The 25,231-nt window shown below is 34.7% G+C and overlaps 2 protein-coding genes and 1 long non-coding RNA gene across 18 annotated transcripts; 2 read left to right on the top strand and 1 right to left on the bottom strand.

Annotated features, from left to right (window-relative positions):
- Positions 1-814: 814 nt before the first annotated feature.
- LOC135167175 (segment polarity protein dishevelled homolog DVL-3) lies at positions 815-10,444 on the top strand. 7 transcript variants are annotated; one of them, XM_064130091.1, is made up of 10 exons: positions 815-1,128; positions 1,679-1,748; positions 3,538-3,790; positions 4,736-4,918; positions 5,257-5,467; positions 5,563-5,691; positions 5,773-5,987; positions 7,481-7,969; positions 8,417-8,659; positions 9,955-10,444. In XM_064130091.1, exons 1-10 carry the CDS (start codon positions 968-970, stop codon positions 9,987-9,989), a joined length of 1,989 nt encoding a protein of 662 aa, XP_063986161.1. In that variant the 5' UTR covers positions 815-967; the 3' UTR covers positions 9,990-10,444. The 7 variants fall into 7 exon arrangements, with proteins under 7 accessions (XP_063986161.1, XP_063986159.1, XP_063986160.1 ...); XM_064130089.1 differs by having other exon boundaries at positions 5,773-6,005; XM_064130090.1 differs by having other exon boundaries at positions 5,773-6,005; positions 9,122-10,444.
- On the bottom strand, positions 5,073-16,940 carry LOC135167187 (uncharacterized). Of its 3 annotated transcripts, none has more exons than XR_010299807.1 (4): positions 16,775-16,940; positions 7,648-13,051; positions 7,306-7,584; positions 5,073-5,981 (listed from the first exon to the last, which is right to left on the bottom strand). It is a non-coding gene; the product is annotated as an uncharacterized LOC135167187 (long non-coding RNA). The 3 variants fall into 3 exon arrangements; XR_010299806.1 differs by lacking the exon at positions 16,775-16,940 and adding an exon at positions 13,268-13,804; XR_010299808.1 differs by lacking the exon at positions 16,775-16,940 and having other exon boundaries at positions 5,073-5,348; positions 5,842-5,981; positions 7,648-7,789.
- LOC135167179 (proton-coupled amino acid transporter 1-like) lies at positions 11,279-25,188 on the top strand. 8 transcript variants are annotated; one of them, XM_064130097.1, is made up of 12 exons: positions 11,279-11,302; positions 11,708-11,785; positions 17,601-17,689; positions 18,769-18,852; positions 18,939-19,052; positions 20,032-20,182; positions 22,525-22,658; positions 22,786-22,870; positions 22,950-23,222; positions 23,686-23,864; positions 23,968-24,140; positions 24,561-25,188. In XM_064130097.1, exons 1-12 carry the CDS (start codon positions 11,294-11,296, stop codon positions 24,935-24,937), a joined length of 1,746 nt encoding a protein of 581 aa, XP_063986167.1. In that variant the 5' UTR covers positions 11,279-11,293; the 3' UTR covers positions 24,938-25,188. The 8 variants fall into 8 exon arrangements, with proteins under 8 accessions (XP_063986167.1, XP_063986166.1, XP_063986165.1 ...); XM_064130096.1 differs by having other exon boundaries at positions 11,292-11,423; XM_064130095.1 differs by having other exon boundaries at positions 11,298-11,429.
- The last annotated feature ends 43 nt before the right edge of the window (positions 25,189-25,231 follow it).

The following is a 25,231-nucleotide window of genomic DNA, read 5'->3' as shown; positions in this document are numbered from 1 at the left end:
GCAGAATGAAGTAAGTCTATCGTTGGACTAGGTTTGTCCGCTATTTAGTGAGCTTAAAATGTTTCGTGGGTTTCTTAATTATTTGCAAATAAATAATTAAAAATCCAATGCCATGCCATGAGTTTGGCCTTCTTGATAATTTTTTATATAGTCGACATTGAAAGCTAAGTACCGACGTCGGCGTGCCAAAGCCGGAAGCTTCATATGCTCACAGGGTAAGTAGTCACCTCTGTGTGACATTCCTTCCATCAGAGATCATATCTTTGTTCCAAAAGCCGAAGAAAAACACAAATCGCCTCACGAATTCAATGTCATAGTCTCCGTGGTAATGCCTTACCGACAGGTACGTTCACCATCGTAGGTCATGTGCCACCGCTACGAATGAAGTCGCTCCACAAGTGTCAACAATTCCTATAATCTCTGTCAATAATTAAAACAAATCAATTACTCAACAACCAACGACTCTCTATCGACATGGAGTGAAAGTATGGAAAACTCTCAAATTTACTAATCCATCGACGAAACTCATGTTAGATTTTTAATCTAAAATTAATGAGAAATTAACAAAACATTTTAAGCTCACTACAAACGGGTCCAAACTTATCACAAACGATAGAATTATTTGATTTTGGAAAAAGCAATCACCTGTCGTCTATCTCCATACGTATTGGCTTTTTATATCACTGTTTCCCCCTTCCTCATACGTCCCGGTGCCCATGAGAATAATCCAAATGCCGCAGAAAAAAAAAGGACGACAGTAAAAAAAAGTCTTCCAACGCCCATTGGAAACAGCCCTGTGGGCATTCGGCAGCAGCCATATTGGCTTGGCTATGACTGTCGTGTCAGAGTGATAGTTGACCGTGAACGTAAAAAAGTGTGGTAGTTTATTTATTTTTATTTTGTTCGTTGTTAATAAACAAACGGCCCTGCATGTGCGATTATTGAATAAACTCAGTATTTCATTAAAATGGAAGAGACTAAGATAATATATCACATTGACGACGAGGAAACGCCTTATTTAGTTAAGCTCACAATATCACCGGAGCGTGTGACACTCGCTGACTTTAAAAATGTATTGAATCGTCCGAATTACAAGTTCTTCTTCAAGTCTATGGACGATGACTTTGGGTGAGTCAATGATTATTAAATTTACGTTGGTTAATTATTCTGAAAGAAATTCATCAATCTGTCGAGCATAATTTCATTCGTCATTGAGAAGATATTGAATGCTTTGCTGCATGGTACAGGCTGACATGGAACAAATGACAATTCATGGTGGTGCTCCTTGTCCTGTCGATTTTCTTATTACACCCTCCCCCGCTCCCCCTATGAACCACCCTCCCCTTCCACCAAACTAGTTCATCCTCTTGAAAACCCTCAGCATCCACCAATTGATCTCATACACATGCCTCACAGACCAGACCAGAACAGCACAGATTAATGTTTTTTTTCTGCGTAACATAAAAAGGCAGATGAGTACACAGGTCATTCACCCCCCTCCCCCTCTGTCACTTGTGTTTATTGTATTTAATCGTAAATCCTTCCACCCCCTGCCAACCTCTCATCCAGTAGCAATCACCCCGTTTCATCATATTCCAGTAATTAATCAGTACGAGAGTGTGATAATATATCATTAATCGAGTGAATTTATTTTAATAAAAATACGAAAAAAAAACAGTGTTGTCAAGGAAGAGATAATCGACGACGATGCACACCTACCGTGCTTCAATGGACGTGTTGTCTCTTGGGTATGTCTATTTACATTATTATCATGATTATTATGTCATTGAGAGTCCTTTGAAAATGATGTTACAAACAATTCCTTTCATACTCAATATCAAAAGACCCACAAAAGCCATTTTTTTTTTACTTTCACCTTGTTTTTAATTACTTTAATTACTTGCATTATTTTTCTTTTTTAATTATGCCAACGACCCATACAATTAAAGGGTGAACGAGTAAACAAAGGGGTGGAGTATGAATGAGAGGGCAATGTGTTTGTCTTTTTTTTTTTAAAAGAAAAATTATAATCGACTTTTTCCCGAAAATGGAAGGAGGAAAAAAAACATTTTCTCCACCAGAAACTTCCGGCTGTAGTCGTGCCAGCAGAAGAAAATGTAAAAAGGATACAACACTTTCTTCGTTCTTTTTTTTTTTAACTCACACCCTTCTACTTCATAAACACACACATAAATACCCCGAGTGAAGATGGATGAATTTGTGGGTTTACTCTGTGTATGGGTTTAAACGTGGGAGGAGTGGGTGTTATATTCGAGTATACGTGTGTCTCTATCTCCCCCTCCCTACAGTTCCTGACTCCCACACCTATAACTCAACCAGTCATAGGTCCCCCCCATCAGACGAATTCACCAATCTGATGAATGGGGCTAGAAAAAAACTCTCGATCACTCAACGCAGATCAGTTTTTTTTTTTTCGTTCAATCAATATTCAATTTCAGTTTGGGAAATATTGGGATGAATTTTCTTTTTAAATCATTGATTTTTGAATGCATTGAAGGTGGAAGTGACAGATCGGTTTGCAGTCGCTCTGAAATAATAATCAGATTTTGTTTTAATTGATGAAACCAGTGAACTGCAAACAAATCCCTTCTTTTGCACTTTTCAAGGGCTTTCAGAGGGATTTTAATTGTTGGGTTGGAAGCGATGTCGTCAAAGCGAGTGAATATGAAGTATTCTATGTTTTTTCATGAAACAGAATTTTTTTTTAATGCAGTTTTTAACGAAATCCAACGAGTTTGTTAGATTTGCCCGGTTTTTGTGGGTCTTTTTCGGGAAATTCTTTGTACATGGAAGGGTTCGTGTGGATTTAATGATAAAGTTCAAAGGACTTTGAGGGTGGAATGCATTGTCCAGTATTCGAACGAATTAAATTTGTCAAATGATTATTGAAGCATTGTTGGAATTAGAGGATGTGATGTGAAAAAAAACCTGGAACTCTGGGACTGGGTTTTTAAAGAGGTCGATTTTGCCACAACAATTAACAGTTAATTAAGAGTTTCTTTATTAACATCGTAGACAGGGAAGATACGATCATTCCTAATTAACTGAAAGGATTCTCATAGCAATCCAAAGTTCGTTAATATTTAATTAATTATATATTTGCCTTTAACGTTCACCTTTTTCTGTCAAATGTGAAGAGATTGAAGATTAAGGGGAGCAATTCCAGTCTTGATGAACTCCTGATGAAATGCGATCTTTCCATTTTATTGTTAAGAAAAAGGGATCAAAGGTTGTTTATCATATTATTAGTCGCAATCTAACGCTTTAAATTTTTAGAAAAAAATCAGCAATTATTGGAATTGTTTTTTATCGTCTTGGATCGTCGTCTAAAATAATTGTTGTTTGAGAATGTTCTTAAATTCTCTCTTAAATTTTCCCAAGAGAAAATATTCGTCTCCGTTGAATTAATCATTTGTCAACAATGAAACGGATCGGTTAGTTCGAACACTGGACAATTCATTCTATCTGATAGAAGGGATTGTTGACAATTCATTAATAATTCTCTTTGGGATTTAGCTGGTATCGGCCGAGGGTAGCAATGTTTCGGACGGTGCATCCCAATGTACGGACTCAGTGGCCCACAGCGAGGCCAAACACGACAGGGTTGATCATGTACCACCGGGTATCACGATTCGTGGCCCACCAGCACTATCGCACGACGATACACTGACTGAAACTGAAAGTATTATAAGCAGCAGGCAGGGTCACCATTTGCACAAAAATTCGAAGCATCATTCGGATAAATATGAAAAATATAATAAATACAATGGTACGAAATTTCTATATTTTTCTTCGGGATATCCAAGTACTTTGTGAAATTTATCACTCGGAATTTTGCCATAATTTTAATCGCTGGTTTTATGAGAGATTTTTTTTTGTTATTCCGGTTGTAAGACAGCGTTTCATGGACACTTCGTGTCCGTGACCACTGCGTTCCTGCATATGGCTGTCATGATAAAAAATAATGTTTGGTACGTGAATGACAGAAGATTTCTGCTTCAGGATTGCATTCGAGAATATTCGCGAAGGGGCTCTTTCATCTGATAATTAATTTTGTCTAATCATTTTTGAAATACTTCATTTCCCATTCGATTCTCTAGTCGGATGACCACAGATATCCAAATTCATAATCTGGTTTTGAGATTTGTAACTGAATACCAGAATTTTAATTTCACTTCAGGTTACGAATTTTTTTCAGTGATGAGATACTTAAACTTTGAGAATTTTAATTTGATTCTTCCTTTCGCGCAGTTCGCAAAACTTACAGAGTTTAGAGAATAGAAATGTTATCCCATAAAATTATGTCTTTTCGATAATTCTACAACGAAATGTGGGGATAGTAAATTTTGTTAAACTGTCACATAATTTTTACTCAAAACCCTGGAACTTACTCCGAGTCGATTCCGTCGGATTCGCAGTTTTTGCCAGGAATTAATTGTATTCTTTAATAAATTGGGCTCACGAATAAAAGTTTAAACAATCGCTATTTTGTATTCATCACGTGTTCTGAATTGTGAATGAGAGAATAATATTTTCATAATCAATTACCATAACGTGATTCAATAGAGAAATATCACGTCTGGAAACACATACGTGAGAGAAAAAAGTACTTGGATATCATCAATAACGACACAATCCTCAAATGACAAGAAAGAATCATAAAAATGTTGTATTCATGTATGTCGGAGGTACAAGTTATATCTATTGCCCCCAGGACTGCGTATTAACGGCCACTCGAAGCACCGTTCCGGTCACGGATACGAGACTGCCTCAATCCTATCCTCTGACTTGGAAACAACGACTTTTTTGGAGTCTGATGACGATGCCAGCAGTCGTATAACATCAACAACTGGCCGACACACAAACATGAGTAGTACGATCGAACGTGCCACCCTAGGTGCATTACACTCATATCACAAACCGAATCCACTCCCCACATCTTGAGACTAAACTCCTGAATTCCCCAGTGAATTCATTGCATCGAGAAATCAAACATCTCATTTTCATCACTTGTGCTTAATCTCGAAAATGAGTGGATTTACAAAAAAATATTTTTCAAAGTATTTTTTTATTTAAAAAATCCTTCAACAACATACGTTTCAATTTTCTTTCCAAACCACTCGATATTGAGATGAATCACGATTTATCACCAATGAAAAATAACAATATTAATCACGTTTTTTCACTGTTAATTTACTGAATGAATTTTGACGATTTCAATTGTATCGATGACAGATCGTCGCAGACCTCAGAGACGACGACGGCACAGATTACCTCCGATGTCACGCACGTCGTCATTCAGCAGTATCACAGACAGTACAATGTCACTAAACATAATAACAGTGTCATTGAACATGGATACTGTCAATTTCCTCGGGATTAGTATTGTGGGACAGAGCAATAGCGGTGGGGATGGTGGTATATACGTTGGTTCCATTATGAAGGGGTAAGCAAACAAGCAAGAGAATCGGAGAAAATCGATAAAAATTCCCTCTCCAATCGACAATGTCCAATTTATTCTCTCCTTTTTTTTATTTCTAGGGGTGCGGTGGCTCTCGATGGAAGGATAGAGCCCGGCGACATGATTCTCCAGGTGAATGACATTAATTTTGAGAATATGTCGAATGACGAGGCAGTCAGGGTATTACGCGAAGTAGTTCAGAAACCAGGGTAGGTTGAACTTGTTCATCTACGAGTTTGACATAAGCCATTATCGAATTATCGAGGGTTAATGGGTTGATTTTATTGCAGGCCTATTAAGTTAGTAGTAGCCAAGTGTTGGGATCCAAATCCAAAGGGTTATTTCACCATTCCACGTACAGAACCAGTACGTCCAATCGATCCGGGTGCATGGGTGGCTCATACTGCTGCTATACGTGGGGAGGGCTTTCCACCACGTCCACCCAGTGCCACAACTCTCACATCCACATCCAGCAGTCTTGCCAGCACACTTCCGGACACTGAACGTAAGGATTTTTCGTTGGGTAAATTGAGTTTTTATTTATTAATGAATAATGGAGAAAATTCAGTTGTTGAGGAATATCAGAATTCGAGGGGTATATTTTTAACAAGGTCCATTTAGTTTTTGATGAAGTGGAGAAAAAGGAAGAAGTGAATTAGTTCACTCTTCTTATTAGATTAGAAATTTGCATTTTCTCTTTTATTTCGATACCTGAGAGAAATATAACAAATTAAGCGGGAGATCCTCGGGTTTTTACAACCAAAAGTTTCTTGAGATAAATTACATAAAAATTAAAATATATAGATTATTATACAAATTGTTATCCTACTTCTTTTTATTATTTCATGAAAATTTTCCTACTTTTTTCGAATTCAAAGGTATTCATCGAAAACTGTTGAATTTTATTCCGGAAATGAAAAATTAGAATAAGAACTATCGTACTCTACTGATGACATTCATAATTATGATACTGATAGTTATGATAATTTTGTTATCATAATTAGATTTTAAAATATTTCGCAATCTTCATGGGTAAATAACGAAAAGTATTAAAGTGAAAGACGGTCATGAAGAGAAATAAAAAATCGCCTGGATTGTAACATGTGATCAGTACATGTGTTATTCCTTTCGTTTTCTATTACCTATTCTTTCGAGACACGATTACAATTTATGGGTTGACGTTTCATTGGTATTTTCAATCTTAAGGGACACGAGGGCTTTCTCGAAAAAACTTTTCTGCAACTCTTTTTCCGCTCTAAAAAAACGTATCCCTCAGTATATTTATATTTTGCTTAGATTTGGAGTTATCCATTAAGAACTTTTCCACCTCATGAGAAAAATGGGACAATGAGAATCCGTCCGCTTTACTCGTGAGGTTTATGCGGCTTATGGCTTGAGGATGTCTAATGTACCTCTTCTTTAAGTCTATGAACACCTTCGTGATTATTAATTACTCTACATAAATAAAAAAATTATTAGAAATCTTTTATCTACCCCACTCTGAATAGATAAGAAAACTGCGAGGTTAGCGTGTTAGATAATTTAGTGCGGCAGTCGGGAAGTGAACTCGGGTCTACCTCACGACAATTTAACACGTTAATTATGCAGTCATGACAGTTGATCGTTTTCTACAATTTTACTCGCTAAAAAATATAATTCAACATGCCAACGAAAAATCACTCTGGAAAAACAGTCAAAATCGTTCAGAAGTTTATCCAAATTTACAATAATAAATTATAATTTATTCCAGCTTGAAACAAGGAATAATTCCACTATTTTCATAATTAAATACTTCATAATTAAAATAAATCACGATTACTTACTCAATTTCGAATTCATCGATTGAAATTACTAATTAACCTGCTGATAAAATCTCTCAGTTGTGCCTGACGTCGTAGCACTCATAATGCGTTGATAATTATCATAATACTCCAGGAACTGATGATTACATAAATCCTCGGTAAAATGGTAATAATTCTGGGTCTCCATTGTTCGCAGGCCCCTTGGAAGAATTACGCCTGAGTATCAATACAGACATGCCGACGATAGTCCGAGCAATGGCCCGACCTGACTCTGGTTTGGAGATTAGAGATCGCATGTGGCTGAAAATAACAATTCCAAATGCATTTATCGGTGCAGACGTTGTAGACTGGTTGAATACTCACGTTGAAGGTTTTATTGATCGTCGTGATGCACGAAAGTATGCATCGTTGATGCTAAAAGCCGGCTTCATCAGGCACACCGTTAATAAGATAACATTTTCCGAACAATGCTATTACATTTTCGGTGATTTGTGCTCGACAATGGCAAATATGAAATTGGATAGTGATACTGTTGCACCCTTACCACCACCAGGATGGGATGTAATGTATTCAGGACCCTATGCCCCACACTCAGCCGCTGGCTACAGCCCAATGCCATTCAATTTCACTAATGAACCAACTGTCTATGGATATCACCGTGAAGAAAGTGTTCACAGTGAGTCAGGTAATTTTTTTTTAACGCGGAGGATTCCTTTTTTTTTCACTCTCGATTCAACAATTCCATCGGAACATGTGGGAAAAATATAATCGAGGTAATTGGGTAATTAATTCCTCGTGCAACTAATTTATATCGTCTGACGTAAGGATTTAATTCGTTTTTTTTCCCTCGCGTATTTCCGGAAAAACATGTTCAATCTCAATGTTACGTCAGGGGGTTTTCACGGAAACGTAAATAACGAGGACAATGATTAATCGATTATTTTGTCTCTTTGATTGTTCAGTTAATGAAAATGTGTCATTGAAAGTTACCTTTTTGGTAATTAATTAATTTTTATAAAATAACTTTGAGCGTTTCTTGAATTGAGAGAGATTTAAAAGGAGCCTTGGCACGTTTGAGTTAATAGTTTGAACTTTTGAATTAATTTTTCTCTTGTCATATCCGATTTCCAAGGTGGAAGTAGCGCTGGTAGCGAACACATCTGCAAAGAGCCAATTCACGATTTAAAATCGTGCTCATCAGCATCGGAAACCGATTTACATATGCCACCAAATGTGCCCAGTAAGAATTCCGGGAATGGCAATGGATCAAATGGAAAAAGATCAAATGGCAGTCGTAGCCGATCAAGTGGTTCTGAGCAGTCTGTACAAACGGGAACTGGCTCTACTAATCAGCAGAATCAGCAAGATATATCCGGTAGTAGACAGTCATTTAGAATTGCGATGGGAAATCCATGTGAATTTTTTGTCGATGTTATGTAGATGTTTTTTTTCCATGTTTTTCCTTTTGTAAATACTTTATTTTTTATTATGAAGAATAGGAATGTCGATGTTTTTGGATTCTTGGTAGCATGAAGTATGTAGAGATGGTTTCAAATTCAGTAGAGATTATTTTGACTATTGTTCACTGGGGCGGGGATGAAGATGAGTCGAAAAGTTTTTTTCGCTCGAATTTCACCTGAGTTTACGTGCAATTAATGTAGAAATAAGAATTGAGTCATCTTCATTCTCTAGTCAACTTCAGAGGTCTTTTTCTCAAAGAAACAAATTGTAAATATTTATGTTTTCAACGATTGTTGAGGGACTTTTTCATTCTCTATGGCGTATGGTTGATGCTTGAACTTATTTCCAACAACTGTTTAATTTTTTTTTGGTCTAGAGAGCTGGATCCACTGAGCCCAAGGCGATTATGGTATAGTGCACGTTAATGGGATGCATGCTTTGAAAATCTTTTTTCTCGTGTACACTGTTAGAAAATAATTGAAATTTTATGGATAGTTGACTAGCAGTTCTCTGGAGGGTGACATTGAGTTCAATTGAGGGACAAAAAATTTATGGAATTTCAGATTTCACCGAGAATTCATAAAAATTATAGTTTTTTGTGAGAAGTTGGATATTTATTGCGCACTTGTGGTGAATTTTTATTCAATTAAACTTTGAAAAATATAGTCAACAAAATTGGTTTTATTTTATTGGCTCCCACGGTCTAATTACACGGAAATTTACTATTCGTTTTTATTCTTTTATTGAATCGCGAGGTTGAAGTTTCCTGGACATTTTAGTTAAACTCCAACGGAATGAAAAAAATCAAAGTCTCGATAAATCGCGAATTAATTATCTAAACTTTCCTCAAATGAATTAAAATTTATAGTTTCGAGTGAGAATATTCAATGACAAAATACTTTGAAATTTCACTGCAACTAAAACGTGATAAAAATTTGTAAAAAAATCTACCAAAAATTTCATTCAAACATTTTCAGCAGTGTATTAATGACTTAGTAGTAAGAATATATGAAATAAGTTCATAATTCATAGCACAATCATAAAATTCTCAGTTTTTTAATAGAATATGGGCATGACTACTGTCACACGACTAAATGGTTACGGATTATTTCACAGCATGAAAAATCAGATAGTTTCTCCTTTTATAAAAAAAAAATTCCATATTTACAAGATGTCGCCAATTAATGTAATCCATTGCTTGCATTTTAGGATTGTCTACGACAATGGGGCAGCTATTTCTTTAAAAAAACAAAAGTCTATAAAGCCAACGGGAGATTATTTCAAGTGAAAACGAATTTTATCATCTGCCTCCTGTTCCAAAAATACAGAAATGAAAATAATAAAACGATTCATTATTATTTCCACTTGGCTACTACATATTTGAGCAGTCATAACGAGCTAATAGGTATAAGCATGTAATGCTTTACTGATAGAATCGTTAACGGGGTACGTAAGGTTAATTATTGTAGAGAATTATAATTATATAATACTCGTATATAGAGTCGTCATTAGGAACGTGCCAAACGTGGTGTTTTATTATTCAAACTGCTGTATACAGAATGGCATACTTTTTAATGGAACACAAGAGGAATGAACGAGAATCATGTAAATATAAACGTAACGAAAAAAAATCAACAAACAGAAAAACAAAAAAATAACGCTCAAAATTAAAATGAAAAAGAATGATAACAAAAAAAAAGTGCCATCAAAGAATTTTCGTATTCGACGCGAATAACACTGATTTTTTCTATGTCGCCTGGAAACAATTTTTATCGAATATTTATACAAAAAGCATTGACAAAAATAAACAAAAAAAAAAGGTAAATTTGCGGGAGAAGCATTCAATGTTTCAGGATGTACTGACTGCGTCATTGTTATTCCGTTGTTTTTTTTAAATTACTATCAGTTGTCTGATACTTAATATTAAGTCGCTTCACGAGACGTTTTAATTGTTATATTAACAAAACGAACGAAAACTAATTTGTAGTTGTTTACATCGTGCGGTTAGTTTTGGTGAAAGACTAAGACATTCATTATGTGAGATTGAGAAAATTCGATACAAGGTATAAACTGTAATCTTAGGTTTTAAGTGTATTTCATGGTACACAGAGATTTTGCTATTATTGTAAGATATCGACGAAGTTATTATTTCAATGTACAAAAATTGTTTTTTTTTTTTACAAATTTTCATTTAGTAAAATGCATCGATGGTGTTAAGTAAACGGAAGATTAAGCGGAAAACGATGAATGCCCTGTAATGTCGTACAATACAATTTTTAGAAATTATTACTTGAGAAAAAAAAATTGTGTTGCCTTGCATTCTCCCTCGTTTCAAAGCATCATCAGCGGCAGGGAAAATGTTCATATCCTTCGCCGTTGCCTTGGATATTCAAGCGCGGTAAGTAAATTTCTGGTGTAAATGGTATGCCAGAGTGACGGAATTACACAATTCTCTATGATAATCTTTAGTTATCGGTGAACTGTCCCAAGGCATTGGAATTTTTATTCTCTTAACTGACTTATTCCACTGAGTTCACACTCCAACTATATGGCTAAGGTACACATTTATCTTGATCCATTTTTGTTGACAGCGTTGTGACAGAATGTCATTCAAATTGTCGGAATCACGGAGTCGATCATCGGCTCCAATTAAATATCACACGATTGAAGAATATCAGGTGAATGTGCGTCACTGCAATAAAATTGAATGTTTTGGTTTGAAGGATTTTAATCTGAGTGTTTCGGCGTCTTTTCACTTTATTAAATCAAATAGTGATGTGTAGTTTGTTTCAATACAAGTGCGGCAAAGTAACTGTTCGAAGACTTCGATGAAAATATCCTTCGTGACGAGGCCTAGAAAAGATTTTCTGACCGGTGACGGTTGCGTTGCTCGATTTTAGTCTGCAACCCTCACACTCGTCAGAAAATTTTTTCGGCCTTGTGACGAAAATAACTATTTCAGCCTTATGATGAAATCCACCATTTTGACGAAGGCGATCGTATTATTGCGTCAAGCTTGCGCTATAACAACATGCATAAGGTAACAGACTTATCTCTATCCATTTTTAACAGTTCTGTGACAGCATTGGGGGTCAGAATTTAAAAATCTAGGAATCGATTAGTCTGTCATTGATTATCAATCGTCCGAAGATAAATGGAAGATGGGGCGCAGATAAAAATTTTTAACAATTGTCCCATATCTAGATGATGTCTTAATCTTCTTTTTCTTGTCACGACATAAATCAGTAGTCAAGTGGTACATCGAGATAAGCCGCTTCGACTACTCCCCAGTTGTTGATGAATATCTCGGAATCTAAGGGAGATAGTCAAATTGTTACCTGAACCTTTTTTGTAAAGCGCATTGAGAACTACAACAAAGGTCATGATGAAAAATTCGCTATGTTCGGAAGATTTGGAGATATTGGTGAAGAAGCAACTGAGACATAAAACACTCTCCACGTGCGCAAAGCCCCACTTTCCGGGCATTGTGCCCAAAAATAATGTTCAATAGTCACGGGAAAAATATTTTTAGACTTTTAGAATTGTTATTCATCTTCGGCTCGTACCGTAAACTTCTCACGACCCCAAAACCACTTTCCCGCAATTGTATTAAATGTACCATTTTCCGCACTTAATGCGTAAAATTTAAGGTCGTGCGTAAAATTTAAAGTCGTGCGTAAAATAAATTTTGAAAGTTCATTTTACGCACGACTTCGCAACTATTCGGACACCTAAAAAAACCTGAAAATGTTGTATTCATTTTTTTTTTGACGAAAAATTGTTGAAAACGTAAAATAATTTTTCACATTTCTTGAAAATGGAGTTTATCGGGGGTCGATTTACTATATTTTATGGCATGAAATGCAATAAGTTATTTATGACTTATCGTACAACTATTCGACACTATGATAAATTTGAAGCTCCATTTTTTCATGGCATGTCATAATAGTAAATTCGAATACGTCAGGAAAAGTGAGGAAAAGGGAGGAAAAAAATTTTCAGTTCGTGCGAGGTTTATAGCTCGAGCCAGAGGTGACATAATCCCATCAGATAAACCTTTTCGTGTGGAAAGAAATCCCATGAGGGAAAAATGATTTTACACACAGTGTGAGGAAGAAGTAGTTTTCAATTTACGGAAAATGTGCGTTATTCATCAATTTTTTAGTGACTCCATCACGGAACGTAGACCTTCCACAAGATATTTTATGACGTCTTCGTGAAAGACTGTCACTCAGGTTTTCAAAATCCACGAATCGATTATCGTTTCTCGCTGATTAGTAATCGTTGGAAAAACTCCGAGGCGAACCTACATCAGAAGATAAACAGAGTTGAACGTTTGACTTGGAATTTTCATTTATCAGGGCATCTAATCAACTGCGATATATTTAATTAAAATGAGCCAATCAGATAGAAATAATTTTTTCTTTCAGACTGAGACAATTCCATGACTTATTTCACTATCTCTACTATTTAACTATTTCATTATATTTATTATATAACAAAATATTAGTGTATTTATTACATTTATTTATTTAGTTCGTCACATATTTTCAGTACATTTTACTGAAAGATGTGTCATAAAAGGAATTTATAGGAATAGTATAGGATAATTGTAACACAGGAATCGATCTTCGTCAGCCAGTGATTATTGATCACATCAACAATAGACAGTGAACGTTCATCGAGTTCTAAACATCACTATATACTTGATTTATAATTTTCCTTCACCGAGATACTCAATCAACTGTGTCAGAAGGAAAATTGTCCCATCGAACTTGAACTTCAGTCCAATAAATGAAGACTTATCATTACTGTACATTTATCTGCAGACATTCTTTTATAACATCTTCGTGGAAGCATGATGTGTAGAATTGTAGAAGTATGTGAGTTGCAGAAATGATTAATAATCATTTGTGAAAAATGGGGTAAACGTGCATGAGTGATAAACAGAGTTGAACATTTAATTTAACATTTTTCTTCGGTATCAGGCACTTAATGAACTATCTCATATCTTCACTTGTATTCAAACAGTCGTGTAGAAATGATGTTTACGTTACTATGGAATAAACAAGGTGTGAGTCTTATCTACATTGTTTTATCACGTGACTGTGAATCATGGAATCTGGGAAAAAAGATTGAGGAAAATTTTTTCACTGGTTTTTAGATTATTTTTGAAGGATGGAATAGTTGTGTCAGAGTTTTTTAAATTATCTATCGGATAAAATAATCATTAATTTGTTTTTACTCATGAAATCAATTTTTAGAAAAATTTTTTGTCGATAAATCTGTGACGATTTCGAACAAATGATGTGACACCACTTTTCTCATACGTTTTCCATTATTTATTTATGAGACAAAAATGTTAAAAAATATCACTATTTTGCTAATTTCAATATAAACGATAATTTGTGAAAAATCACGAGATCATCCACTCAAATATGTCAATTCCATAATTTAATTGTATTGGCACCAGTTGATGAACAAAATTGAACATTAGATTCGGAATATCACCATCAAGACACCTAATCAACAGTCTTATCTCTCCAGTTGTAATCAAACAATCACATGGACCTCATTTTCTTAAGACACCGACTAATTCTCAAGAGTGACGTTGCAACAAATGATCATTTGGGCCTGAGATGACTAAAAAAAATCGTGAAAAAATATGGCGACTTTGAATAACATGAAAAATAATTCTCCCACGAAAAAGTGGCTCTCCCGACTTCCGATGAATGGGGGACTGAGGGAGATGATAAAAAAGTGCGATTCACTGCAAAAAACGATATCGTCTACCAGCTGCACGAATGTAGGAGGAACAAAGACAAGCAATAAAGACGGAAAATCAAGAGGGAGATGTTGGTGTGTGGGTGGGTTAACGTTGGCGTTTGTCAAGACATTTGGGTAATAATTCCTGAATTGTATTGGAACACTGGCATATCTTTCTTATCTCGTGTAGACGAAAAAGATTATCCGACAACTGCGTCATCCATGTTCGATTGAATAAATTGATTGCCCTCAACAGTCTAATAAAAAGCCCAAGTACATGGCACATGAAGCAGACACGAGATACAGGATTATGCGAATGCCCATATAAGTTCACCAGAGAAATACTGGCCAGCCCTAACGATTCATTTCAAAATACTTATTTTTAGGTTAATAGAAAGAATAGAATAGCATTCCCCCACCCTCTGACACTTAAATCACAATATCATTCCCTCATTTGCTTGATTTGTCGGGCTGAGTAATTATACAACACCATTAATCCTCGGAACAATAAAAATTGCGATAAAAATCGTTAGCACTATCGTCTCATCCAGCATTGAACTCGTTCTCACATGTTGATTATAAACAATGCACGAGATAACTCTCATCATATCTACAAAATTATTCCTCGTATTTTACTCTACTCGATTAGATTAATTGTCTGAGAAGTTGCTGACAACAACTCAATTTTCCTGATCCTCACTAAAATCAATCAAATCAATCAAATAAATTCAAAATAATTCATAATCAATATTTTTGATTCATGAGCTCCTTTCAATAAAGAATTTGGCACTTCATGAACATTCGAATATTTAATTAGTAACTGATCTAATAATTAACGTTTATAATTTAATAATTGAATGAATATTAAAGCATTGACATAAAAAATCATTGATACGAGCTATTAAACTTTTCCAAAATTATAATTTATGATTATGTCGATCTCTGCTCGTCGGTTTTCTCCAAAAATATCCAGGTCCGCACCCAACAAAGGTCCGACACCTTTTGACTCGTATTATCAGGTAAATTTCCCTCTCATGCTAATCCGGAAGGGAAATAATGATAAACATTGGAGGTGGAGAGGGGGCTCAGGGCGAGAGTTGACGGCGAGGGGAGGGAGGGAGGGGGGGCTAACGGCGCTTGAATTTGAAGGTGGGCGTTTTAGTTATAAAAGTTTAACTGGAAAAAGTGTTAATACCACAGCTAAAGGTCTCAAATCCATTGGATAATAACGCAAATTGTCACGAGTGCAATCACGCGAACGTAATAACGGTACGCAAATCATTGTTGCCGGTGATCATTGACAATCAGACCCACAATTGTCAAAGGATCGTGCTAACAAAGCTATCCATCCATCCACCCATCCAGTGGGATAATTATTATTATTATTTAAATAGTGGGAATCCCCGATTTGATTTTTCAGCGATGGTGAATCTGCTGATGTCTCATTCGCTGATTAATTTGTTCATTATTGTTGCTATTTTGTGATAAATTTCTCATGTCCATATGGTCGAAGTACTCGCAACTGAAGTTGTGCTACACACTTGACTTTTCATTTTAGTGTTAGTGCCTCATATTATACACTTTTTTTTTCTTTATTTTTTTTTTTCACTTCGTCTGGGTGGGGATGAAAGGAAACTGAGTGTCTCTCTGCGGTTCTACCGTTTGGGTACTGCCAAGAAATGCCTCCGGGACTGTATCTTTAAGTAAGATCTCATCAGTCGTATGCAGGTACTTGAAGGTTAAACAACTGGTGAACAACTAGAGTGAACTCGATTACACCACGAATGTGCCATAAGTGTTGGTGTATTCAAGGTATAAATTATCACATTTCAGTATTTTTTTTTATGATTTTTTAATATTATTTTACGACGATAGAAACATTGAGGTAACGGAAATTTATAGTTTCACATTATTTGCATGGAAATTTGTAAAAAAAAAAGGGTGTACGGTATGTGCTTCACGCGGCGGAAGATCTTCGACCGCGTGAGGATTTAAATTTAAATATAGTACCAAAATAAAATTGCAGTTGAAATTACCGCACGCATCTATTTACACTTGAAAAACTCCAGTTTCTATAATTAAAATTTTGCTATTCAATACCACATGTAAGAATGGACTGCTCATTGTTGAAAAATGGAAAAAAATTGATTTATTTTTCTCTGAGCTCATTAATTACATGTGTCAATTTTATCAGTTGATCACGCTAGTTTTTTCCACTCGTTAAACGAAAAAAAAAAAAAGAAAAGGAAAAAATTCCACTCACTCGTCATTCATCCAGTACTTTGTCTCTGTAAGTTTCCTCTATTTATCTTGTAAATCAGCGCTTTGAGTGGACAATTTTTTTTTTTCCAAATCTGTGTCATTTCCTCTTTTATCTCGCTTGATTGTTACGCACCATGTCGAAAATGAAATTCTGGCTATTTAAAGACGAACGCACGTGGCCGAACGGCGCCCTGTGGCGGCTTCGCATTAGTTTTTATGTTGTGCTACAACCGTTCGATGCAATTAATCATCGTGAAACTTATTTCACCGATCGTCACCCAATCGTGAGGAATTCGATTAGGATTATCTATTTATCTTATCATAATCGATGATTTGATTGTATTGAATGATATAAACACAGCCCTATGCTCTCGGTGATTGCAGTGAGATATAGGACTACGATTGGGTATTTTTATTAGTGTCATAGCCAAAGTCACAGTTATATCCGGTTGTTAAAATTGTACTCCGATCAGCGGCTGAAGGCATCAGCCAATTAAGCGCTCATTGATTACATAAATAGTGGCGGAAATTCAATTTTTTTTTTCTGTCAGTGGAGTTTATTTCGTTTGTTGAGCGTGAGGAGGAGGGACCTTATTAAGTATTAATTGTAATTCGTGGGAAGGGATTATCATACGAAATTATTCATGCTAATAGGGACTTGTTGTGGGCGGTGAACTGTTATCATATAATAAAAGGTGAGCACGTGATGAATTAGGAAATTTTGAGGTCCTTCGGAAGCAGAGATTATTCGAAAAATGGGTCATTAGAATTAAAATGGTCGGTGGTCTGTGGTATTTTTCAATCTCATGTTTCGTTTGATTTTTTAGATGGAGTTGCAAGCGAATCCCACGACAGTTACCGCTGAGAAACACTCGAAACTGCGAGAGACTGCATTCGAGGGTTCGAAAATTAGTGTGTAAGTTTAATTAATTCATTTTGAGATTTTGGAGACTTTTATGGAGACAAAATTGTACGACAATTTATATAAAGTCATCAGGAACAAAGCAATATGATTTTTGATTGGCTGTTCTATCAGGTATTCAGAGAATTCACGTCTGAGAATTTTCTATTTTTTTTTTTAATTTCTAGTGATATTTAAAATTTTAGTGGTTTTTTCATCCGAAATGTAGGTCAATGCCACTCAACGGAGGGTAAACCTGATGTAATTTTTTTTATTGAAAATTGAAGTAAATGTTAATGGAAATTTTTTGATTAAATTTGCGTTCAATCTGGGGTTTAGTGTCATTGATAATAATTAATTGAGGACTTGAACAACATAATGTCTTATGAGAAAATGAATTTGTCGGGGATGCAGAGAAGATTGAAACCAGACTTGAAGTGACAGGATCGAGCCGAATTCGAGGGCTGCCAATCACTCAAGCAATATCGATCCATATTCACAGCGAATTATATTTATTCAATCACATAAGTCGATCGCAAAATATATTTTCTTGTCTGTGACGTTCAACGCATGACAATCGGCGTCCTTTTCATTCATAGATAAACAAAAAGTCCCTTTTCGACACGAGATCAACGTAGAGCACTGGCAAGATAGTACATTATGTCATCACGTGATAAAAATATTATCTGATTCATGTGACTTTACAATCAAATTATTCAGATAATACGTTTATCCTGTGGTGACATTCAATATTTTTGTGTCAATGTGTGGAAAAGTCAGTTTCCGGCGCATTGTCATGAAAATAAAATGAAATTTTTGCCTCACGAATTTTGTGATTAATTTAAAAATCATCGGAGTCACTTAAAAACCGTTTAAAAGTCAAAATCAGGTTCATTTTTGAATAGTTAAAAGTCATTATGTGAAAGTAACATGCGCTGCGTTAATTGATCATTAGCCTTGTCATGAAGGAGGAATTACACTGGGGTGAGATATAAATAAAAATAAAAATTCCGTGATCAATTAAAAAATAATCAGAGCTATTTAAAAATATTTGAAAAATTAAAAGCGAATATTTGAAAATCATTGTGCGGTAGTGATGGAGCTGCGTTGATTGACAATTTGCCTTGTCATGAAGGAGGAATTGCACGACAAAATTTTTGTCCGCTAATCAATTCAGGGTAATCGATCGCTTTTTTTTTGTCTGTAATCTCGTGAAATGTCGTTTTAAAATCACTGAAATTCCTGCAAATTTCTGTTCAATTAGCAATGGTGATAATTATGGAGTTTTTCGATCGAATGATCCCATTCTCGCAATCACCAATCGCAGAACCAGCACGAGATCGCAACCGGATCACATTACTGCAGATCATCCAACGTCGTAAGTAATAGAATGATAAGAAGGAATTAAACAGAATCGATTACACGACTACAGTGGAATAAATAGATAAGCTGATAAATTTTATGAATTCTATTGTGTTGTAAAGATGAATGACACAATGAGTCATGGAAGTACTTCCATCAGATAAACCATTCGATACAAAGAATTGTGGAGGATGTTCTTTATATTTTGTACTGTACTGAAGAATGACGGTTTTTTAGACCTCAATTCATTGACAAAAATTTTTAGAAAAATTCTTAATAATCCCCTTCATTCGTACCGAATCTTATAAAAAATTCCTCTTTCCGCAACTATTTTCTTTGTGAATGAATAACAACAGTAAATTGAAAATTCAATTACTTTGCTGGTGAATTCATTAGACAACTGTGTGAACTTTTATCGAACATTTAAATAAATTTAAATGTTATGGTAAATACCGAATATGGAAATATTAAAATCTTCTGGTAAATATTTGACAAAAAAGCAAAAAAAACGGTGAATTTTATCTGTGGAATTTTCCCGACTCAAATTCTCAAAATTCTTTCATTCTAATTTGTTTGTAAAAAATAGATCAAATGAACAAAAACATAAAGAATAGCAGTCCCAGAAAAAATTCCATAAAACCAATTAAAATGATATAATATAAATCCAAAAATTTATTTCCTACAATTTTAATTGGATTTATATGAAATCTCTACGATTAGAAAAAAATGTGAAGGAAATACTCATAAATTCCCAACCCCAATGGCAAAAAAATGCCCTCGTGGATTTGGATGTCTCTAGCAACAGAATGAGATCATTCACAATATTGAATTTATCTGCGAAAGTTATCACGAGGCCACTGATCCGCTCGTTCCCCTCGATTGCCCAGATATTCCATCAGCGAATGCCTGAAACTAATAAAAATTAATTATCCCGTAAATTAAAATTCACCAAAATAAAATTCAAACAATGAAACTAATGAACGAGTTAATCTTAGGTATTGCGAAACGATGATGCACTTGTTCAAAGGAAATGTTGGTTCAGGAATTTTTGCACTTGGTGATGCGTTTAAAAATGCCGGATTGTTGCTTGCACCACCGCTCACTATATTCCTTGGAATCATCTGTGTACATGCTCAGCACATACTCGTACGTATGAATATATAAAAATAGATAAGAGTAATAATACATTGGCTCGTGTTAAAATGAATCAACTTTTATTGATCTAATCGTGTGCGTCAACATGTATTGATCGGATTTAACGAGTGTCAATTGAGCAGTGGCAGACTAAAACTTTGAATTGATTAAAACATTCGTGTGGGGGTAATGGAGGATACAAAGTTCAGTGGAATACGTGGGAAATTTATCAATATAAATTGCCTCTCATTACAACTGTTCACTGATGAAGGAGCAATCGGTTGATTATCATTAAAGGATATTTTTTTCATTATTTGTTTGCAGGACGTCCTATATGAATATTTGAAAATGGATTATGAAAACATTTGCTGACAAGTTCAACATCAAGTTATGGTAATAGCTTTGTTTTGATGGATTTACGTTAATTGATGAACGATCGGAATGTGAGTTTCCTCAATTGTTGAAATTTATGCGATGACAATGAATTATTGCAAAGTTTTAGTCTTCTTCTGCTCGTGAATAAATCACTTATTATCACTCCGTTGGTTGCACTGTACACGTTCCACCGCATTCTTTGTTATTAGAGGTCATTCATAGGTTACGTCACGAGGTTTTTTGGAACTTGATAATCGTAAACTGTCACCAATGAGGATCCTTCGTATTTTATGTCGAAATTTACCGGTTCCTTTGGTACACAGTGACCAACAGAGTGTTGTATTAATCAACTGGTGCGGTAAGTCCACACTGAGAGAAAAATGTTGTAAAATGGAGGGATTAATTATTAATTAGAGCATTCAGTGGGTTTCAATAGGCCCAACGGGATAAGTATTTAATGATTAGAAATATCTGGTCCTTTTTAATGAATTGTGAGCTTTAATCGTTTATTCTGAGGGCTCCAAACTGATATCTCATGATTTGATCACATGAGGGCTCAAGTTTATCGTATGTTCCATGGGATTCCCTGAATATTTCATTAGATTTAATTAGGTAATTGGTGGTAATTGGATCGCATTCCGTTCATCTAAAAATTTAGTGGTGACGTTAACGGAATCGCATGCAATAAGATTTTTTCAATGGAGTAATTACTATAATTAATTATTATTTTCAAACGAATATATTAACGAATTATTAACCAATATAAATCTTCATTTTATTCAAACGAATAAAATGAAGATTGAAAATGTTGAAATAATAAATATTTTTCTCTCAGTGCAGTTTGTCGCATGCTGCGCTGTGCACAACGTGCTGCAAACTCGACTACCGCACGTGCCATGCACAATCTCATTGATCTTTAAGGCCATTTAATATCGAGTAGTTATTTTTGTAATTAAAATCGGTATTTGAACTTCAAAGAGTAGTATTAACGGACAAATTAAACACAAAGTTTACCTCCAAACGCATTTTTTACGTAACTGTAAGTCTATTTTACGCCTGAGAAATCGTAAATTATTATCTTAGGAGAAGTGGATTTCCCGATTTACTTGTCTGCAATTGATAAAAAAAAAACCTCGTATTTTACGGTTGAAATCACTTTTTTTCCGCTCCAGAGACGTATGGGTAAACATAAACTTTGAAAAAATAATCGGAATTTATGAATACAAAATCGTAAATTATGTTTATGTAATCATAATGAAGGGTGATTTTCAGCGCAATTTTCAATCCAACGTCAAGCGTAAAATAAGCTTCAGGAAGCGTAAAATATACTGCTCAAACGTAATTTACGGTTACGTTTTTCTGTGGGTACACTGAGAAAATATATTATTTCGCCGGACAAATTAATTTCAGATCAAACATAACAGTAAAATTTCGTGTAGAAATTTTCGATATTTATTTTAGTGATATTTTCGGAATTATAATTTTTTTCAGTGTAAAATACTGCACCAGTGATTGGGCATAAATTTAGTAGTAAAGTGGTAAAACGAGATGAGTATTCGAACAATATCTCCGAATCTAAGAGAGATAACGAAATTTTTGTAATGACATTTGTTGTAGTACTCGATTTACTCAACAAAAAAGATAATAATAAAAATTTTGCTATCTCTCTTCCATTTCGAGATATCCATCAAAAACTGATCAATAGTCAAAGTAACTTATTTCATTTCATTTCCCTGCTGAATGTTAATACAAACTTTGCATCATTCGCGAAAAAAAATGCGCCCTTGTCCTGAAAAAACAGTATTATCGGTGATTAGTTAAAAAATGTGATAAAAGGTCAACCATCTCGATATTATTGAGGGCTCGATAATTGCTATTGTTCGATTAAGTTGATTAATTCTCAATATTGACAGTACCATCTCCTTTAATTAATTTTCTGTAAAATTGTAGAATAATTTTACGATAATTATCAATTATAGCTTAATTGCAATGATGAGGTGATCAAGCGTCTCGGTGACTCTGCAAAACAAGAGGCTGTTGGTTATGCTGGTACCGTGGAGATGTGTTTTGAAATTGGCCCACTCCGGTTACGAAAGTATTCAGTATTAATGAGGTGAGAAAAAAATGTTAAAAAAAAAATATGAATACGATGTAAAATGTATTGCACAAGATGATTAACGTTTTTTTTTGTTGATTTTTTTTCTCTTATCACTGAATTCCGGCATTTAATTTTACTTCAGAAAGATGGTAAATCTATTTGTGTGTGTAACGCAGCTCGGATTTTGCTGTGTTTATTTTGTCTTCATATCGACTAATATGCAACAGGTAAAGTTGAAATTATTTTCATTTTGCAAGTGGTATCGCTCAACTTTCACGTGACGTTAATGTGATATTTTGTTTACAGGTATTGGATCAGTACGGGTTTCACGTTAGCGTTGGATGGCACATGGCTATTGCATTAGTGCCTATTCTAATGAGCACCTGGATTAGAAGTTTAAAATTTCTAACACCTTTGTCATCTATCGCTAATTTGTTGGTTGTATTCGGTTACATTGCAACTGTTTATATAATATGCAATGGACTGCCGGCTTTGAGTGAGAGAAATTATGTCGCTAGTTGGAATCAACTACCTCTCTTCTTTGGCACTGTGATTTATTCCTTCGAAGGTATTACTTTGGTAAGAGAATTATCATTTGTATGAATATTGATAATTTTATGGGTTTTTAGGATTACCACGTGCTTTGGCAATCGAAATTTATTAGACGTTTAATGTCCAACGGAAAATATTCAATAGAAAATATTGAGAAAATTTGATTTATCTCTATTTCGATTCCATATTTTTTCATTGTAATTTTTTTTTTTCTTCACAAACAACAATCTTTTTTTAACTTGAAAAAACAATCAAATGACACAGCAAATATTATAATTCGATAAATAGTGCAATAAAATTGAATTATTTGGATATTTTCTGTAGAATATTTTGTGTTAAACTTTTCAATCGAATCGGCAGAAATTTAACAAGAAGATTCAATCAAAATTCAGTAAAATTGTAGAGTGACTTTGCTAGACTTTGCGATTAAAATATCGTTAATATATTCATCTCGGAATATTCCAACTGAATATACGTTTATAATTATAAGGTACTGCCACTGAAGAATGAAATGAAAAAACCAACGCAATTCAATAGTCCCCTTGGAGTATTAAACACCGGAATGGTAATAGTTGGTATGATGTTCGTTGTCATGGGCTTTTTGGCTTACCTTCAGTATGGAGAGGATGTACGAGGCTCGGTTACCCTTAATCTCAATTCTAAAGAGATGTGAGTGGATTTTATAATGAATTATCCAGCCTTGACATAATTTTTTTTCACTCACTACACATGAATAAGAAATGTATTGATATTCATGTTTATTTACTTGCAGATTGCCGCAGTGTATAAAAATCGCAATATCCCTGTGTATTATGCTCTCGTATGCTCTGCAATTCTACGTCCCAGTTGCCATTATTTGGCCAAAATTAATGGACAGATTTGGAGAATTTCGGTGTCCCGTTTTAGTCGAAACGTGCTTCCGGTCTGCCTTGTGCCTCCTCACGTGTAAGTCATTCTCACAAATAGGATTCATCGGATAATTGGCACAAAATTGCGTGAATCACATTATTTATCATCCCCGAAAAATTGGAAGATTCACGAAATTGGACTTTACTATGATGTTGCGAAAAATTCTATGATTTTCCGGAAAATAACGTCATCGCAATTCCGGGATTTCACTGACAAATTTATTAACATGATTCAAAAAAATTTCTATCCAAATTTATTTATAATTCTAGTAATTCTATAGTATTTTGGCTATGGCCCGATTTAAAAAAATCAAAATTACTGTCAAAAATTCGATTTGGAGGACAGAAATTACAGTATTTCATGTCAAAATTTAAAGGAAAAATGAGTATTGTCATTGAAGATTTAATAATGGACATTAATTAGATCTAGTAATTAATTGAAAACTTAATGTTTCAGTTGTGCTAGCCGAAGCCATCCCAAATCTAGGTAACTTTATATCACTGGTTGGTGCAGTGAGTAGCACAGCTTTAGCCCTTCTTTTCCCTCCCATCATCGAGTTAGTAGTCTGTGCAGGCAATAACACTCTCGGCCCCATCAAAATTATGAAGAACGTTTTTATCCTGCTGATTGGACTTCTCGGATTTCTAACTGGCACATACGAGAGTCTCACAAAGATCATCGACTCATTCAGTGAATCAAGTAACAGTACAAGTCCACTTAATTCAAGTACTCACAACGTAACAGGACAAATTTTAACACTAACCGATAATTCCTTCCTCGACAGCGGTAATAATTTCACAAATTTCAATATCACAAACTTTAGTCATTACTGAAAAAAAAAACACTAGATATCTAGTCCAACAAAGACAACAGAATGTTTTACCTAACTACTGTATTTCATAGGTGTTAAGTAATGTGATAAAGTCTTCAATTGCAAAGAGATGTTTTTCAATTCGTATATTTAGATATGTACAGTTGTAAAAGTTAATAGCGTATGGTAATTTATTTATTCTTACGTGTAATGAATTTTATAGAAACAACGTATGTTATTATGCGTCATAAATAAAGAGAAAGACGAAATTTATGGGTTTTTATCCAATTATTACAGTGAAATTCACCAGTGGATA

This window comes from Diachasmimorpha longicaudata, chromosome 11 (assembly GCF_034640455.1).
Source record: "Diachasmimorpha longicaudata isolate KC_UGA_2023 chromosome 11, iyDiaLong2, whole genome shotgun sequence".
In the NCBI taxonomy this organism is placed as follows: Eukaryota; Metazoa; Arthropoda; class Insecta; order Hymenoptera; family Braconidae; genus Diachasmimorpha; species Diachasmimorpha longicaudata.
Note: the sequence above shows the minus strand (reverse complement) of the source record. Positions and strands in the feature narration are given on the sequence as shown.